Source organism: Coregonus clupeaformis, chromosome 3 (genome assembly GCF_020615455.1).
Source record: "Coregonus clupeaformis isolate EN_2021a chromosome 3, ASM2061545v1, whole genome shotgun sequence".
Taxonomy (NCBI): Eukaryota; Metazoa; Chordata; class Actinopteri; order Salmoniformes; family Salmonidae; genus Coregonus; species Coregonus clupeaformis.
This window is the reverse complement of record NC_059194.1, coordinates 14,619,086-14,637,170: the sequence shown is the minus strand read 5'-3', so window position 1 is coordinate 14,637,170 and position 18,085 is coordinate 14,619,086. Positions and strand designations below refer to the sequence as shown.

Here is an 18,085-nt window from a genome sequence, read left to right as displayed (position 1 = left end):
AGCTGCAGCAGTTCCTGAGAGAGGAGGAGGCCAGGCTAGCCAGGCTGAAGGAGGAAGAGGAGGAGAAGAATAGAGGAATGGAGGAGAGAATTGAAGGACTGAGTAAAGTGATGTCATCTCTGTCAGACACCATCAAGTACATAGAGGAGAAGTTGGAAGCTAATGACCTGATATTCCTGCAGAGCTTTAAGACAATATATGAAAGAGCACAGAACACACCTAAAGATCCAGAGGTATCAGGAGCGCTGATAGATGTGGCCAAACACCTAGGCAACCTAAAATTCAGAGTCTGGGAGAAGATGCAGGGGATTATACGATACACTCCGGTGGTTATGGACCCAAACACTGCACACCCCACTCTTATCCTGTCTGAGGATCTGACCGGGCTAAAAAAGGATGGAGGGAGGCAGGACCTTCCCAAAAACCCAGAAAGGTTTGAGAAACACTTAATCATCCTGGGCTCTGAGGGGTTTACCTCAGGACATCACTGCTGGGAGGTGGATGTTGGAGACAATGACAACTGGATGATTGGAGTAGCCAGAGAATCTGTCATAAGAAAGGAAGTAGTCACAGCATCCAACACAGATGGATTCTGGTATGTATGCTCCCATCATGGTAAATACCCACCTTCACAATATTATTTAAAGATCCAGAGGATCAGAGTGGTGCTGGACTGTGACGAAGGACATGTATCCTTTACTGATACTGTGAGAAACAAACACATCCACACTTATAAACACAGACTTACTGAAAGGATGTTTCCATACTTCTGTACGGGGGAAAGCCCCGCTCTTCAGATTTTACCAGCTAAGGTTTCTGTTAGGATTAACCAGGATTAAACAGTAGTCTAATTTAGGAGAGTATGAGCACAAGAGAACAGCCAGAGATGTTGTTTCCTTTTAATTTTGTTAAGATAACGCTTCTGTGACATAATATTTTACTAAATTTATGACTTTCTAGAGCAGGGATCATCAACTAGATTCAGCCACGGGCCGATTTGTTCATGAGCGGATGGTCGGGGGGGGCGGAACATAATTACAAATCATTTGTAGACTGCAAATTAACCGCAAAAAGCCCAAACAGATATAATGTTTGACTGAAACATAATCATTTTAAACCTTGCTTACATTTGTATACGATCACACATGTCTTTCTATTATGCGTGGGAATACCTGGGAACATATATTTTTAATTAAAATCACTTGGAGCTGATTTCCTGGTGTTTTTAAAGTATTTTATGTCCAACAATTATCCCCACGGGCGCCAGTTGGGGAGCCCTGTTCTAGAGTTTAGGAGAAATACACCACAAAGTGTTTTATGTTTGAGAAGAAGAAAACAGACATATGGGAATTGCTTTTTGGCTTACCAGCTACAATATTTTCAATATTAGCTAGCTAGCTAATCTAGCTGGCTTGCTATCAATGTATTGTTCATGCCGGATTGCCTTGCATATTACAGGCTTTCTTATTAATTGTATTAAACAGATGACCTGAGTCTCCAAAACCTTTTCGCCTGCGTCTTTTATTATCTAACAGAACTAGGCTAGCTATTATTCACTTAGCTAGCTGTATGGATCTCATGTCCGAAGCCTGTTACACCCAATGCCATACGTTCATGGACGTGTTATGAATGATCAAAGGTGTGTCACTTTAACATTCAGAGCAGCACTGGAGAAAAGCCATTTAGAATGGAAGGACACTTCTTTGATTAAGGTTCCATTAACTAGAGACCAGTGGAATGGCAGCAATGTGACTATCATGTTTCAAATGCCTTTGTATGAACAACAGGGTTGTTTTGCATTATTCATGTTTGGCCTGTAGACTGATAAGGTGATGTGAAGAGACACAAGTGTTTTTGATTGTCATTGTTAATGACACTATAATTGTCCTGAATGTGTTTCTGCACATATACCCGCACTCACACACATGTTGAATAAAGTGTTGAACAAACAGCCCTAGGGACAGCTATTTGTTAGTGTTTATTAGGTCCCTAATATATCTAACTCAACTCAGGGAGAGGAAGGGAAGGGAAGGGAAGGGAGGGGAGGTAAACGGAAGGTATGAGAGACTGAAAAGAAGACAGAGGGGAAGATAATGAGACTGGGAGAGAAACAGATGGAGAGAGAGTTGAGGTGTTTCTGTTTTCTCTCCACAGTCACTAGTCCTCCCTACCAACTACAGGTCCATTATTAATACACACACAATATCCATACTAGTCAATCACTGACAATGACCAGGGCCCAATATAATATCATATTTGGACTAAATTAGAATTTATCTGTGAGGCTGTGGCATCTGATATACATTATTATCACATACAATGTCATATAATGCATATATACAGCTAGGGAGCTACAGTAAGCGGCTTATCAAAAGATATAATGCATCTATACAGCTAGGGAGCTAAGCGGCTTATCAAAATATATAATGCATCTATACAGCTAGGGAGCTAAGCGGCTTATCAAAAGATATAATGCATCTATACAGCTAGGGAGCTAAGCAGCTTATCAAAAGATATAATGCATCTATACAGCTAAGGAGCTAAGCGGCTTATCAAAATATATAATGCATCTATACAGCTAGGGAGCTAAGCGGCTTATCAAAATATATAATGCATCTATACAGCTAAGGAGCTAAGCGGCTTATCAAAATATATAATGCATCTATACAGCTAGGGAGCTAAGCTGCTTTTCAAAAGATATAATGCATCTCTACAGCTAAGGAGCTAAGCGGCTTATCAAAAGGTATAATGCATCTATACAGCTAGGGAGCAAAGCGGCTTATCAAAAAGTATAATGCATCTATACAGCTAGGTAGCTAAGCGGCTTATCAAAATATATAATGCATCTATACAGCTAGGGAGCTAAGCGGCTTATCAAAATATATAATGCATCTATACAGCTAGGGAGTTAAGCAGCTTATCAAAATATATAATGCATCTATACAGCTAGGGAGCTAAGCGGCTTATCAAAATATATAATGCATCTATACAGCTAGGGAGCTAAGTGGCTTATCAAAATATATAATGCATCTATACAGCTAGGGAGCTAAGTGGCTTATCAAAAGATATAATGCATCTATACAGCTAGGGTGCTAAGCGGCTTATCAAAATATATAATGCATCTATACAGCTAGGGAGCTAAGCGGCTTATCAAAAGATATAATGCATCTATACAGCTAAGGAGATAAGCGGCTTATCAAAATATATAATGCATCTATACAGCTAGGGAGCTAAGCGGCTTATCAAAATATATAATGCATCTATACAGCTAGGGAGCTAAGCGGCTTATCAAAAGATATAATGCATCTATGCAGCTAGGGAGCTAAGCGGCTTATCAAAATATATAATGCATCTATACAGCTAGGGAGCTAAGCGGCTTATCAAAATATATCATGCATCTATACAGCTAGGGAGCTAAGTGGCTTATCAAAAGATGTAATGCATCAATACAGCTAGGTAGCTAAGCGGCTTATCAAAAGATATAATGCATCTATACAGCTAAGGAGCTAAGCGGCTTATCAAAAGGTATAATGCATCATATACAGCTAGGTAGCTAAGCGGCTTATCAAAAGGTATAATGCATCTATACAGCTAGGGAGCTAAGCGGCTTATCGAAAGAACAGACTTTGATGACGTTCCAGAGATTTATAAGACCCACATACACTATTCAAGGGTCTGCACCTCCATCATTCGGTCACGTCGTTGCCATTGTTATCAACGTTCTACAGATCCCACAGGATATTGATGTCCGACTGATGGCTAATGACTTTTTAGTCAAATTTACACTTTTTCTGAGAAGCTGATATATGAGATGCCAGCCAGGCAGCTTCCTGGTGTTTTAGTATGCACACATACCCTCAACACATTCATGGGTTGCAAGTTGCATCACAATATTGTTTTGAACGTTCGTTTTAGGACTGATGCCAAGCTGAGCATTCTACTCAATGCAGTCTTAATAGGTGCTGATGAAGATTTAATAATAATAATAATATAATAAATAATATGCCATTTAGCAGACGCTTTTATCCAAAGCGACTTACAGTCATGCGTGCATACATTTTTGTGTACGTGTGGTCCCGGGGATCGAACTCACTACCTTGGCGTTACAAGCACCGTGCTCTACCAGCTGAGCTACAGAGGACCACGACCATTTAGGACCATTTAGTCTGAAGTGCATTACATACTGTGGCTTGGAAGCAATGACATTTCAAAAAGAGGCAAATATTTAGTAGGGCATATTTTGTCATCATTTTGATGTCGCCAGATTGACTTTAGATTCAATATAACGTTAGCTAGCTACTAAATATTTGCCTCCTTTTTAAATGTCATTGTTTCCAAGAAACAGTATGTAATGCACTTCAGACTAAATCTTCATCAGCACCTATTAAGACTGCATTGAGTAGAATGCTCAGCTTGGCATCAGTCCTAAAACGAACGTTCAAAACAATATTGTGATGCAACGTGCAACCCATGAATGTGTTGAGGGTATGTATGCATACTAAAACACCAGGATGCTGCCTGGCTGGCATCTCATATATCAGCAGGCATCTCAAATAAGCCATAAATGATTAAGGAAGTGACAACACTATAGAGGAGAAGTACAAATTAAGGAGGTTCAATCCTCTGAGAGGTAGAGTACTGCGGTGAAGAGAGAATTAGTATTTTGTGAATTACTCAAAATGGCCAGGAGAGGGAGCCAATGCAATGTAACATATTGAATAATAGCACCAAAAAGTCAAAATAGGCAAACAACATTTTAATACAGAATGGGGATTTGATTTAAGTATTTAATTACTAATGTTGCATGAACTAATAGCAGTAATGAATGGTCAGCTTAGTAGACCGGTATCTGGAAAAACAGTCACCATTAAGAGTAAAGCAGAGCTTCATTTAACTCGAAGAGAGAGACAGGAAATGACGAAATTATTTTAAGGCAAATCCGCATTTAGAATAAGTCTCTTGTAAAAGTAATAGATGTTAAGTAAATTATGATTTTTCAATAGGGGACCATATCTTGGTGATTTATCTGCATGGACAGATAACGAGTAAAGTTTTTTTTAAAGGGATAGCGCGAGAATATGTAATTGACAATATTGTCGTAAGCAACACGAAATGGGATTTACATGGGATTTACATTATATGAAAGAGGCGTATAAAGCATGTGATTTAATGAGCACACGATGGCAAGGAAATATAAGTAATAAGGAGAAACAGTCAGCTAGTGAAGTTAAGTAATTGAATGGGACAACATGGGCTATCTTATGAACAAAGAGCAGAAAGTAATTTGAATTTGAGTGGTGCATAATAAGTTGTAAAAATGGATATGATAATTTGATATAAGTTAGGATAAGAAGTTACGATATATAACATAATTAAGTCATAGAATTTCAAGGAGTGGTATGGAGATTGTGATGCTGTTTTAGAGGGTAGTGGAAAAGTAGTATGAAAGTATTATTTGATGTGAGTACTTAGAAGTTTCTAACGTTATATATGTATTAACTTGCTCACCCAAACGTAGACATACGTTATAGGTGGGGAAATAATTAATATGGGTTTTCTAAGTTTGTACAGTTGTTAGATCCTTTGATAGAGATAAGATTTAAGAAATTAACTGCCCATATGGTTGGAATTCATAGATGTAATTTATAATATAGTACAAAGCCAATTTAGGGTTTACATTAAACTAATTATCAGTGTGGAGCTAAGGTGGTGAAGTGAAGGAACTTCATTTTGTTTCAGATGGTAAGACGACAAACCATTGTAATTGCGCTATTTGTGGGATTTATTTGTCATTTCAATTAAATAGAGTAAAATCTGGGTTTCTGAGTATAATTCTACTGTTGGTACAGTGGGGAAATAAAGTATTTAGTCAGCCACCAATTGTGCAAGTTCTCCCACTTAAAAAGATGAGAGAGGCCTGTAATTTTCATCATAGGTACACGTCAACTATGACAGACAAATTGAGATTTTTTTCCCCAGAAAATCACATTGTAGGATTTTTAATGAATTTATTTGCAAATTATGGTGGAAAATAAGTATTTGGTCACCTACAAACAAGCAAGATTTCTGACTCTCACAGACCTGTAACTTCTTCTTTAAGAGGCTCCTCTGTCCTCCACTCGTTACCTGTATTAATGGCACCTGTTTTAACTTGTTATCAGTATAAAAGACACCTGTCCACAACCTCAAACAGTCACACTCCAAACTCCACTATGGCCAAAGACCAAAGAGCTGTCAAAGGACACCAGAAACAAAATTGTAGACCTGTACCAGGCTGGGAAGACTGAATCTGCAACAGGTAAGCAGCTTGGTTTGAATAAATCAACTGTGGGAGCAATTATTAGGAAATGGAAGACATACAAGACCACTGAAAATCTCCCTCGATCTGGGGCTCCATGCAAGATCTCACCCCGTGGGGTCAAAATGATCACAAGAACGGTGAGCAAAAATCCCAGAACCACACAGGGGGACCTAGTGAATGACCTGCAGAGAGCTGGGACCAAAGTAACAAAGCCTACCATCAGTAACACACAACGGCGCCAGGGACTCAAATCCTGCAGTGCCAGACGTGTCCCCCTGCTTAAGCCAGTACATGTCCAGGCCCGTCTGAAGTTTGCTAGAGTGCATTTGGATGATCCAGAAGAGGATTGGGAGAATGTCATATGGTCAGATAAAACCAAAATATAACTTTTTGGTAAAAACTCAACTCGTCGTGTTTGGAGGACAAAGAATGCTGAGTTGCATCCAAAGAACACCATACCTACTGTGAAGCATGGGGGTGGAAACATCATGCTTTGGGGCTGTTTTTCTGCAAAGGGACCAGGACGACTGATCCGTGTAAAGGAAAGAATGAATGGGGCCATGTATCGTGAGATTTTGAGTGAAAACCTCCTTCCATCAGCAAGGGCATTGAAGATGAAACGTGGCTGGGTCTTTCAGCATGACAATGATCCCAAACACACCGCCCGGGCAACGAAGGAGTGGCTTCGTAAGAAGCATTTCAAGGTCCTGGAGTGGCCTAGTCAGTCTCCAGATCTCAACCCCATAGAAAATCTTTGGAGGGAGTTGAAAGTCCGTGTTGCCCAGCGACAGCCCCAAAACAGCACTGCTCTAGAGGAGATCTGCATGGAGGAATGGGCCAAAATACCAGCAACAGTGTGTGAAAACCTTGTGAAGACTTACAGAAAATGTTTGACCTGTGTCATTGCCAACAAAGGGTATATAACTAAGTATTGAGAAACTTTTGTTATTGACCAAATACTTATTTTCCACCATAACTTGCAAATAAATTCATAAAAAATCCTACAATGTGATTTTCTGGATTTTTTTTCTCATTTTGTCTGTCATAGTTGACGTGTACCTATGATGAAAATTACAGGCCTCTCTCATCTTTTTAAGTGGGAGAACTTGCACAATTGGTGGCTGACTAAATACTTTTTTTCCCCACTGTATATACTGTATTCTATACATGTATTTATATTTTAGAACATCAATGCAACAAGTGGAGATGATTACATTACCAAACAGGGGTTATAGGTTTATAGGTGTAGTGAACTTAATGAAACGTGGTATTATCTGATGTGTTCTGGGTGTACGTTTTTTTCCAGGATTGATGGAAATCCCATACAGTATATGTTAAGGGAAAGTAGGAGACAACGTCTCAAACAATTTTTTTAATAGATGCCTGGGATAAAATATCAAGGTTTCATTACGCTGAGTAATTGATTATATTGGCAAATGAATGAAATATCACATTTAGAGGGGTGACAGGAACAATATAAGGGGAAACAGATATTTCCTATGTTGTTGATCAAGTAACGATACTAGGATAATTTGATATAGGATCACATGGAGCAGATTTAGGGGTACAATAATCATTGTGATAATTACAGAGGATGAAGTCTGAAGAGTAATCAATTAAAAATACTCATTGTAAACTCAAAGAACTTTGAGTGGTTTTCATCTTTTGAGAAATTTTATATAATCTTCTTATGGAGTAGTTATGAGGAATTAGATTGATAAAAATGATTATTGATGAGATAGGAAGGTGTATATCTGTGTCATGTTTTCTGTGTAATTACTATTTTTGGATTACTGATTGTACGTGAATGTTAACTAAATGTATACTTTCTCTTCCAGGAGAAAGGGGATTTCCTTATCTCATTGGAATGTTGCCCAGGGCTAGCGGGAGAAGTTAGTAAAGTTAGGCAGTATTAGGTCGTAAAAGGGAGCTACCAAATTAACTTAGGCCTGGCTATTTCTGTTGGTTGTTTTCCAATTGGGATTTTTCATATAGCCACTCACAACCCACCTATTACAAGGTTTATATAGGGTTGTTTTTGATTTTAGGAGTTTCAACAGGTCAAAGGTGATAAGTCTTAAAAGGGGCACACTGTGAATTTTAGGACATTTTTTTATTTTTTATTTTTTATTTTATGAGTAAGTTTTGGGTAAATACAATATTTATTTTGAGAAGAAACGTCATGAGGACTTAATGTACACTTGGGATACGTTACATTTATGAAATGTTTTCACTGTTGTTAATGATTAGTTTATACTATAGAATGGAACACTTAGTTGAAGGATTTCAATGACCTCTGAACTATGTTCTGACTTTCTAGTGTGAATTGATCACCCACACTGGAAATCCTAGAGGCATGGATTTAGGAATTTAAGGTAATTAATTTTACAGAGTTGAGGGTAATTTCTATACTTATACTTATGAATATGTTTATAATTTGGCAATACTCATATATATGAGTCGGACCATCCTAAGGACAGGGAGTGAGAGAGCTATCTCTGAATGAGGGATAACTGTCACTAGTCAATTGTACTATTCTTGAATTACTTTATGGGATACAAGTAAGTTAAGGTATTATCAAATATTGTCATTTTCTATGTCATTTTAATTATTTTGGTTTAACAAACAATGTCGTTGTTTTGTTTTTGATAGCATGAATCACGATGTGAGTCATGTGTTAAAAAAAGGGGGTAGTACTGATGGCATGAGGATCTTTGGTAAATATGCAAATTGTATTAGAAATATGAGCAGTAGTAATTAATGTGTTATGGGTTATATTAAAGGTTTTAGGTGAAAATATATGTGTGGTATAAGGCAGGATGTAAAGGAGGCCTGTCTATGAAACTAGTGACTGCAACAAGCTGCAAGATTGTGCACTTCATAATCTCAAGGCTTAGCCTGACTGATAAGACAGGGTAAAGTAGCATGCTGTGTCTCACCTAACAATGTTCTATAGACTTTCTTTCAAAAAGGTGAAGGCTTCTCTGCCAGAACTGAGAGGAGAATTGGGCATTTTCTGTGCATGGGAGACTGTGTGGCAGTAAAGGATTACAGAAGTAAGAGCTGGAAAGAATCTAGGTGGAGAGGTCAGTACTAGGTGTTGCTGGCTACCTCGATGGAGGGGAAAGTAGCAGAGACAGATTCCTAGATCTATGTATCCCACTGTAAGACTATTCTAACTCAGAGGAGGATGATGGCACTGCCACTGTGGAGCATTGTTTTTGTGTTTGTGTCTATGTCTGTGTGTCGTTGCAGCAGTGAATCTCAACTTGCCTAGTGGTAAGATGCAAGAAGGACACACTACACAGAGTGATGTTAACAGAAATTGGGAAGTATATTAGAAATTGGTATTAAGAATAATTGTTAAAACATAATAATTTGTCATATAGTCAATGCTTATATGGATTTATTGGATTAGAAATTAAATCAATTAAACTGTTATGTTTTGTCTTCCAGTGAGGTAAATACAGATGGTGTCTTGATGCATAGCAGGGATAATTTGGCCTAGAATGGTGTGAACCTAAGTAAAAGAAACAACCTATGAACCGGCTGAAGATGAACATAAGAGGCGTTGAAGACGTTTCTGTAAAGTATCACTTCTACATGCTACCGGTGTACAACAGCCAATCGAAGCTATCAACGGATTTTCTCATGTTTTTAAATCAAGGGATTGGGACAGGAGTCCACCATTGAGTGAGAATGGAGAAGGATATGTTCAAAGGCAACATTTCTAATGTTGTGGGCATAATGGTTGGCAAATGGACAAGATTATGAGGTTGTAGAGTTGGTGGTGAATCGGATGAGACATTGTAGTTGTGACATTGTCATGTGCAAGTAATTTTGAAATATGAAGCTGTCTGAAGAACATAATGAAGAGACGCCAGAAGATTTAAGTGCCGGAAGTAAAAAGGGGTTGCTTAGCTGTGTTGATAATAAAATTGGATTTATCTAAATGTACTAATTTGGGTAGTAGGGGTATACACTGCTAAATTAATAGTACTAGGAATGCATTGAGATAATGATCTGTATTTATTATCAGGATGAGGAAAGTCATAATAGAATTATGGATGTTTATACTGTATGTTAATATAAGTGTATATTCGGACAGTTGTACTGGGTGATAAAATTAAGGGTTTTAACTTTTATTGATAAGGACCAAATGAATCAATAAGAATTGTCATTCTACATTTGGTTGAGTTAAGTAATTTGGTTTTTGGTTATAATTTATAGGATGACTGAGTGATTTAAGTAAATCCTTAGGATGTATTAGTTTAAATATTTTCAAGATGAAGGATATTGCTTGTACAATTTAGAACTGTCTTATATAGGTATTAGATTAAAAGAGTGATACATTATGGTCATGTCTTAGGATACACATATATGATTTATTTTGAGTAGACATTGTTGAATCATAATGTTTGACACATGGAAGTTAACGTGAGGATTGTGACTGAAATCATGAATATGTTGATTAATTGGGTTAACGTATTAACATATTGGTCATTATATACATTTGAAGTATTGGGTGGTATTGATATGGATGTTTAGAGTGGTACATATCTATGTTGCTAGACAAGTACTTAACTGGTTCCTATCATGGGGTTATGCTATTTTTATTTTATCTGATTGTGGTTGAGTTTTTAAATCCTAAATAGTTCAAGGATGTACTGATTTAACAGGGGGTGAAAAAAAAAGTGTTATACTGTGTATGTATTTTCAGGCATATTAGGAGAACAAAGTCAGAGTTGAACATTTTATATTTTAACAATCATGGGTTTTCAAGAAATTGGGTTTGAGATGTCACTCATTGGACAGTATGCAATTGATAATTGCATAGCATTGGATGCTATTATAGTAGATAAAGAGGGGATGTATAAGATTATATTCCAGTGATTATGCCTGAAGGTACCACGTTCATCTGTACAAACAATAGTACGCAAGTATAAACACCATGGGACCACGCAGCCTTCATACCGCTCAGGAAGGATACGCGTACTGTTTCTTAGAAATGAACGTACTTTGATGCGAAAAGTGCAAATCAATCCCATAACAACAGCAAAGGACCTTGTGAAGATGCTGGAGGAAACAGGTACAAAAGTATCTATATCCACAGTAAAACAAGTCCTATATCGACATAACCTGAAAGGCCGCTCAGCAAGGAAGAAGCCACTGCTCCAAAACCACCATAAAAAAACCAGACTACGGTTTGCAACTGCACATGGGGACAAAGATTGTACTTTCTGGAGAAATGTCCTCTGGTCTGATGAAACAAAAATAGAACTGTTTGGCCATAATGACCGTCATTATGTTTGGAGGAAAAAAGGGGGTCGCTTGCAAGCCGAAGAACACCATCCCAACCGTGAAGCACGGTGGTGGCAGCATCATGCTGTGGGGGTGCTTTGCTGCAAGAGGGACTGGGGCACTTCACAAAATAGATGGCATCATGAGGAAGGAAAATTATGTGGAAATATTGAAGCAACATCTCAAGACATCAGTCAGGAAGTTAAAGCTTGTTCGCAAATGGGTCTTCCAAATGGACAATGACCCCAAGCATACTTCCAAAGTTGTGGCAAAATGGCTTAAGGACAACAAAGTCAAGGTATTGGAGTGGCCATCACAAAGCCCTGACCTCAATCCTATAGAACATTTATGGGCAGAACTGAAAAAGTGTGTGCGAGCAAGGAGGCCTACAGACCTGACTTAGTTACACCAGCTCTGTCAGGAGGAATGGGCCAAAATTCACCCAACTTATTGTGGGAAGCTTGTGGAAGGCTACCCAAAACGTTTGACCCAAGTTAAACAATTTAAAGGCAATGCTACCAAATACTAATTGAGTGTATGTAAACTTCTGACCCACTGGGAATGTGATGAAAGAAATAGAAGCTGAAATAAATCATTCTCTCTACTATTATTCTGACATTTCACATTCTTAAAATAAAGTGGTGATCCTAACTGACCTAAGAACAGGGAATTTTTACTAGGATTAATTGTCAGGAATTGTGAAAAACTGAGTTTAAATGTATTTGGCTAAGGTGTATGTAAACTTCCGACTTCTACTGTATGTAGCATAGTTTAGACTCTAGTCATATATATATATATATATATATATATATATATATATATATATATATATATATATATATATATACAGTGATCCCTCGCCACTTCGCGGTTCACTTATCGCGGATTCGCTATTTCGCGGATTTTCATAATGCATTTTTTTTTTTTTGGTGCATTGTGCTCTGCATTCTGATTCGCTAAAAACTCACTCCCGCTTCTTGTATCAAAACATGCTACGAATTGTGCTATCATTTTGTCGTCTCGTGCAGTTATGTGTACGTACATAAAACAGCTTGGCAAATTTACATTAAGTTGGCCAAATTATCTTGTAATTTCGAACATCTCCTAAACCCATAATGTCGACGAAAACGGCCTGGACCGACAAAAGCACCTGCGGATGGGCCCAAACGGCGGAAGATGCTACCTATCTCAGATAAAGTTAAACTTCTGGACATGCTAAGGGAAGGTAAAAGCTATGCAGCCGTTGCTCGCCATTACGGAATCAATGAATCTTCCGTTCGTTACATAAAGAAGGAGGAAAAAAACATAAGGACGACAGCAGCAGTCAATTTTAATACGAATGCAAAAAGGGTTGTAACTGTCCGCAACAAGACCATGGTACGGATGGAGACGGCATTAGCTCTGTGGACTAATGACTGCAGGAAAAAAACATAACCCTGGATACAAACGTTATCTGCACAAAAGCGAGAATGCTGTATGAAAACTTTGCTGTCAGTGACGGGGAAGAGGGAGAGGATGCCGGGCCCTCAGCAAGTGCTGCTGACACAGTGGGAGAGGATGCCAGGCCCCCAGCAAGTGCTGCTGACAAAGTGCCAAGCGCATTTAATGCAAGCAAGGGCTGGTTTGAAAAGTTTAAGAAACGCTTTGGACTTAAAAATGTTTGTCTGCACGGTGAGATGGCGTCTGCGGATACCGCTGAGGCAGAAGCCTTCGTGAACAATAAATTCAAGGCGATCATTGAGGAGGGGCGATATAAGCCCGAACAAGTTTTTAACATGGATGAGACTGCCTTATTTTGGAAACGAATGCCCTCCCGCACCTTCATCATGCAGGAAGAAGCCAAAGCCCCAGGATTTAAAGTTCACAAAGACCGTTTGACCCTGGCTATGTGCGGAAATGCCGCAGGTTTCATGATTAAACCGGGGCTGATTTACAGGTCTAAAAATCCCAGGGCGCTGAAAAACAAAAATAAGGATGATTTGCCTGTTTACTGGATGTACAATGCAAAGGCTTGGATGACAAAAGCGCTCAATCTGGATTGGTTCAAAAACTGTTTCATCTCGGAGGTCAAGTGTTATTTGAGAGGAAAGGGACTGGACTTTAAAGTGCTTCTGCTCCTTGACAACGCCGGAGGTCACGGTAATGATTTGGCATATGATGGTGTGCAAATCGAATTTCTGCCGCCAAACACTACATCCCTGATTCAGCCCATGGACCAAGGAGTCATCCGTGCTTTCAAGGCTCTCTATACGCGCAACACCCTGCAACATCTTGTTGACGCTATGGACTCGGATCAAGATTTCTCACTGAAGGACTACTGGCGTGGATACACCATCGCATCGTGTCTCCAAAACATTCAGAGGGCCATTCAGGAAATGAAAACGGAAACTCTGAAGGCCTGCTGGAAAAAACTATGGCCAGAGGCAGTGCAAAAACGCAACCGGAGGCTCGCTTGACGAGGTCCACCACTCTGCCGTAGAAACAGCTGTGAATCTGGCTAAACAGATTGGAGGAGACGGCTTTAATGACATGAGTCCGGATGACATAAACGCCCTGATTGATGGAGACGCACAGCCGCTGACCGATGCAGAGCTGGCAGAAATGACAAAGCCACAAAGCGACGATGAAAGAGAAGAGGGAGAAGAGGACACGAGAGATGAGGAGGAAGGACTAACGCTTGGTCGCTTAGCAACCATGGTGCGAATGGCCACTGAACTTAAGCGAGTAGCTGAGGAATGGGACCCTTTGATGAGCCGTTCGTTACAGTTCTCCAACGTAATCGATGGTGGCATGTCGGTGTACAAGGATCTTTTTGCAAAGAAGAAAAAAGAGCGACAACAGCTGCCTATCACTATGTTCTTCTCCCCGAACAAACACACCTGCACCGCGGGCTTCAGAAGAAGAGAACACTGCAGAGCGCAGTCAGGATGCAGCGGCCCAGTCTGAAGAGCAGTGAAACGGCCTACACGTGAGTCACTGTATTTGTATACATGTAATAGTTGCTAATTGTAAAAAAAAAAAAGTTTTCTATTTCACGGATTTCACTTATCGCGGGTCATTTTCGGAACGTAACCCCCGCGATAAACGAGGGATTACTGTATATATATATATATATATATATATATATATATACTACTGATTGGAGAGCATTGTATTTTATATGAAGTTTATGTGAAGTGTTGGAGTTAAGTAATCTTACTTACCACAAAAGAGAGAAAACATGTTTGGGATTGTTATGATGTTTTCATAGTGTTGTGTGGACCAGGTTAGAGTTAGTAGATAAGTGACTTGGTGCCACAGAGTCTGCATTCAATTATGTCATGGGAGATTACTGATGTTTATGGTAGCATGATTGATGGATAGGATATACTGCCTTGGGGTACAAGAGAATAACATCAGACAAGGGAGTGCCCATTGATGGTTACCAGATGTGGTTGAAGAAACGTGTAACAGAGGGTATATAAGTGAGATATGGTCTTTGTTCAGTAGTTCGAAATGGCAAGAGGCAGAGCCCTGTCTGTTGTTATAACGAATCATGGTAAATAAATACTTATAAGAACTCCCCAGCTAAGTGTTGAATGTCTTATTGCATCATTAATTACTTGATACCCTAGAAACTCATCATAACAGTAGTGAAGCCTGTGTTTAAACACACATGCATGTGCACACACAGACAAATCCATCAGTCAAACACTCAGAGCAGATGAGTCTACAGCTTCTTTAAACCCAGAGACAGATTCATTTTACATTTTAGTCATTTAGCAGACGCTCTTATCCAGAGCGACTTACAGTTAGTGAGTGCATACATTTTTCATACTGGCCCCCCGTGGGAAATGAACCCACAACCCTGGCGTTGCAAGCGCCATGCTCTACCAACTGAGCTACACAGGGCCATATTCATATTCAGACGGATTGACAACATCAATCTCTGCAGTGTGTCAGGAGGATTTGTCAACCAAACCAAACTAAACCCGTAAGAGGACCATTGTGATAGACCAGGGTGTAGGGTTAGTTAGTGTTTGTGTATTGTGTTTCTTTATATGAGAGTCTGTCTCTGTATTGTTTGTGTCTGTACTGCGTGAATCTGTCTGTACTGTGTGAATCTGTGTGTACTGCGTGAATCTGTGTGTACTGCGTGAATCTGTCTGTACTGTGTGAATCTGTCTGTACTGTGTGAATCTGTCTGTACTGTGTGAATCTGTCTGTACTGTGTGAATCTGTGTGTACTGCGTGAATCTGTGTGTACTGCGTGAATCTGTGTGTACTGCGTGAATCTGTGTGTACTGCGTGAATCTGTGTGTACTGCGTGAATCTGTGTGTACTGCGTGTGTGTATGCCCTGGGAAATTGAGCCCCACCTTTGATCTTGTCCCCCAGCTGGCTACACTCGTGGTCTGAGTAATGGACGATGGGTGGAGGGGAGGGGGGTCTGAAACGGTCCTCCTCCATCCTCCTGCGGTGTCTCTCCTCTCTGGCATACATGCGCTGACGACACTCCCACTCATACAGGTCATCTCTGGCCTGGGCAAAGTCCACATGGAGCCGCCCCGTGTCCTTCTTGTCTGTACTGGAGCCCAGACGCATACGGTAGCCTGGAAGGAGAGGAAAGGGGGTTGAGGGGAGAGAGAGAGAGTTAGAGAGCATGCGCGCGAGAGAGAGAGAGAGAGAGAGAGAGAGAGAGCGAGAGAGAGAGAGAGAGAGAGAGAGAGAGAGAGAGAGAGAGAGAGAGAGAGAGAGAGAGAGAGAGAGAGAGAGAGAGAGAGAGAGAGAGAGAGAGAGAGAGAGAGAGAGAGAGAGAGCGAGAGAGAGAGAGAGAGAGAGAGAGAGCGAGAGAGAGAGAAAGATTGAGAGAGAGAGCGAGAGAGAGAGAGAGAGAAAGAGTGAGAGAGAGTGAGAGAGAGAGCGTGAGAGAGAGCGAGAGAGCGAGAGAGAGAGAAAGAGAGAGCGAGCGAGAGAGAGAATTAGAACCAGGTGGTAACATCATGAGTGACATTTCACTCTGCTAAACCTGCAGGTGCAGGGCGATAAGGCGCCGTAAATACCCACAAACCCCTTTCTATCAGACACCTGCATCTCTTTCCTGATTCCTGACATCCTCTATTTAGGTTAAAACGATCTGTCCATCCATCGCTCTCCATCCCTCTGAGGCTCTTCTCTTTTTAATCTGTTGGTTCCTCTGTCACAGCTGCATCCCAGCTAAAGTAGCTTTTGGGGGTTGGAGTAAACACCTCTCTGCTCTCTCTAAACTAATTCATCCAGAATACTTAAAGAGACTAATTGGACCTCTAGTGACACACAAGCAAACACATCACTCACTCACTCTCTCTCTCTCTCTCTCTCTCTCTCTCTCTCTCTCTCTCTCTCTCTCTCTCTCTCTCTCTCTCTCTCTCTCTCCTCTCTTTCCCTCTCGCTCTTTCTCTCTCCCCTGCACTCTCTCACTCTCTCTCTCTCTTCCTCTTCTTGTTTTTTCTTAAAGAAGAGCGTCTTGTCGATCGGATGGTTGAGCATGGCGTACTTCTTAAAAGTATGTTTATTCAAGTTACGCCGCTTTTTTCTCCATCAACAAGGGTTACGATTTCGAATGTACCGCCTTTTATTCCCAATGAGCTATTGGAGCGCGAGTTACTGCGGTTTGGGAAGTTTTCTAATTCAATTAAAAGTGTCCCGCTGGGTTGCAAACACCCGGCACTGAAACAGGTTATGTCGTTTCGGCGACAGGCGTTTATGTTTTTGGACTCACTGGAGCAGACTTTGGAGTTATCGTTTAAAGTCAAGTATGACAACAGACTGTATATGGCTTATGCTAGTACGGGTAGTCAACTGTGTTTTGAGTGTGGGGATGTTGGCCATAAGCGACATGTTTGCCCGAAAAGGGAGAAGGCTGAGGGCGGGACGCAGGTGGTCCTCGTAACGCCTGGGCCCACTGATGTAGGGAGAGGTGGGTTGACAGTGGTAGAGCAGCCACAAGCACCTGTTGTTGAGGAACAAATTGTTTGTGTTGAGGGTACTGAGTTGCAGCTTGTACCAGAGGGGAACATAGCCTTTGATGTGCAGCAGAAACATATTGTTGTAGGAGGTAAGGATGGATCTGGGGAGCCATTTCCCCAGACTGGTGAGGAGATGCCCAGTACATGTGATGGGGTACAGGAGGGGGTTCAGGTGGAGCTAGTCTCCCAGGTAGTGGAGGAGATGTCCATTACGAGTAATGGGGTACAGGAGGGGGTTCAAGTGGGGCTAGTCTCCAGGCAGTGGAGGAGATGCCCATTACGAGTGATGGGGTGCAAGTGGGGAGTGTTGAGAGGGATGTGGCAGAAGGGAGTCAGGGGTCTGTGGCCTGTTGAGGAGGGTCAGGAGAAGGATATGGACATTTCTGATATCCCTGTTGATATGATAGCAGCTGGCGATGACTCAATTTACAATCTAGATGAGGTAAATGGGTTCCTGAACCAGACTTTTGGGAAATCTGTTAAATTGGCAGATTTTT

General features: G+C 40.6%; 1 protein-coding gene across 1 annotated transcript in view; it reads right to left on the bottom strand.

Moving 5' to 3' along the window:
• The window catches only part of LOC121538153 (ecto-NOX disulfide-thiol exchanger 2-like), a 248,638-nt gene that overhangs the window by 110,201 nt on the left and 120,352 nt on the right, over positions 1-18,085 (bottom strand). Inside the window, exon 5 of the mRNA XM_045207428.1 lies at positions 15,960-16,193. Coding sequence (XP_045063363.1) covers positions 15,960-16,193 — 234 coding nt within the window. The remainder of the gene's footprint in view (positions 1-15,959; positions 16,194-18,085) is intronic.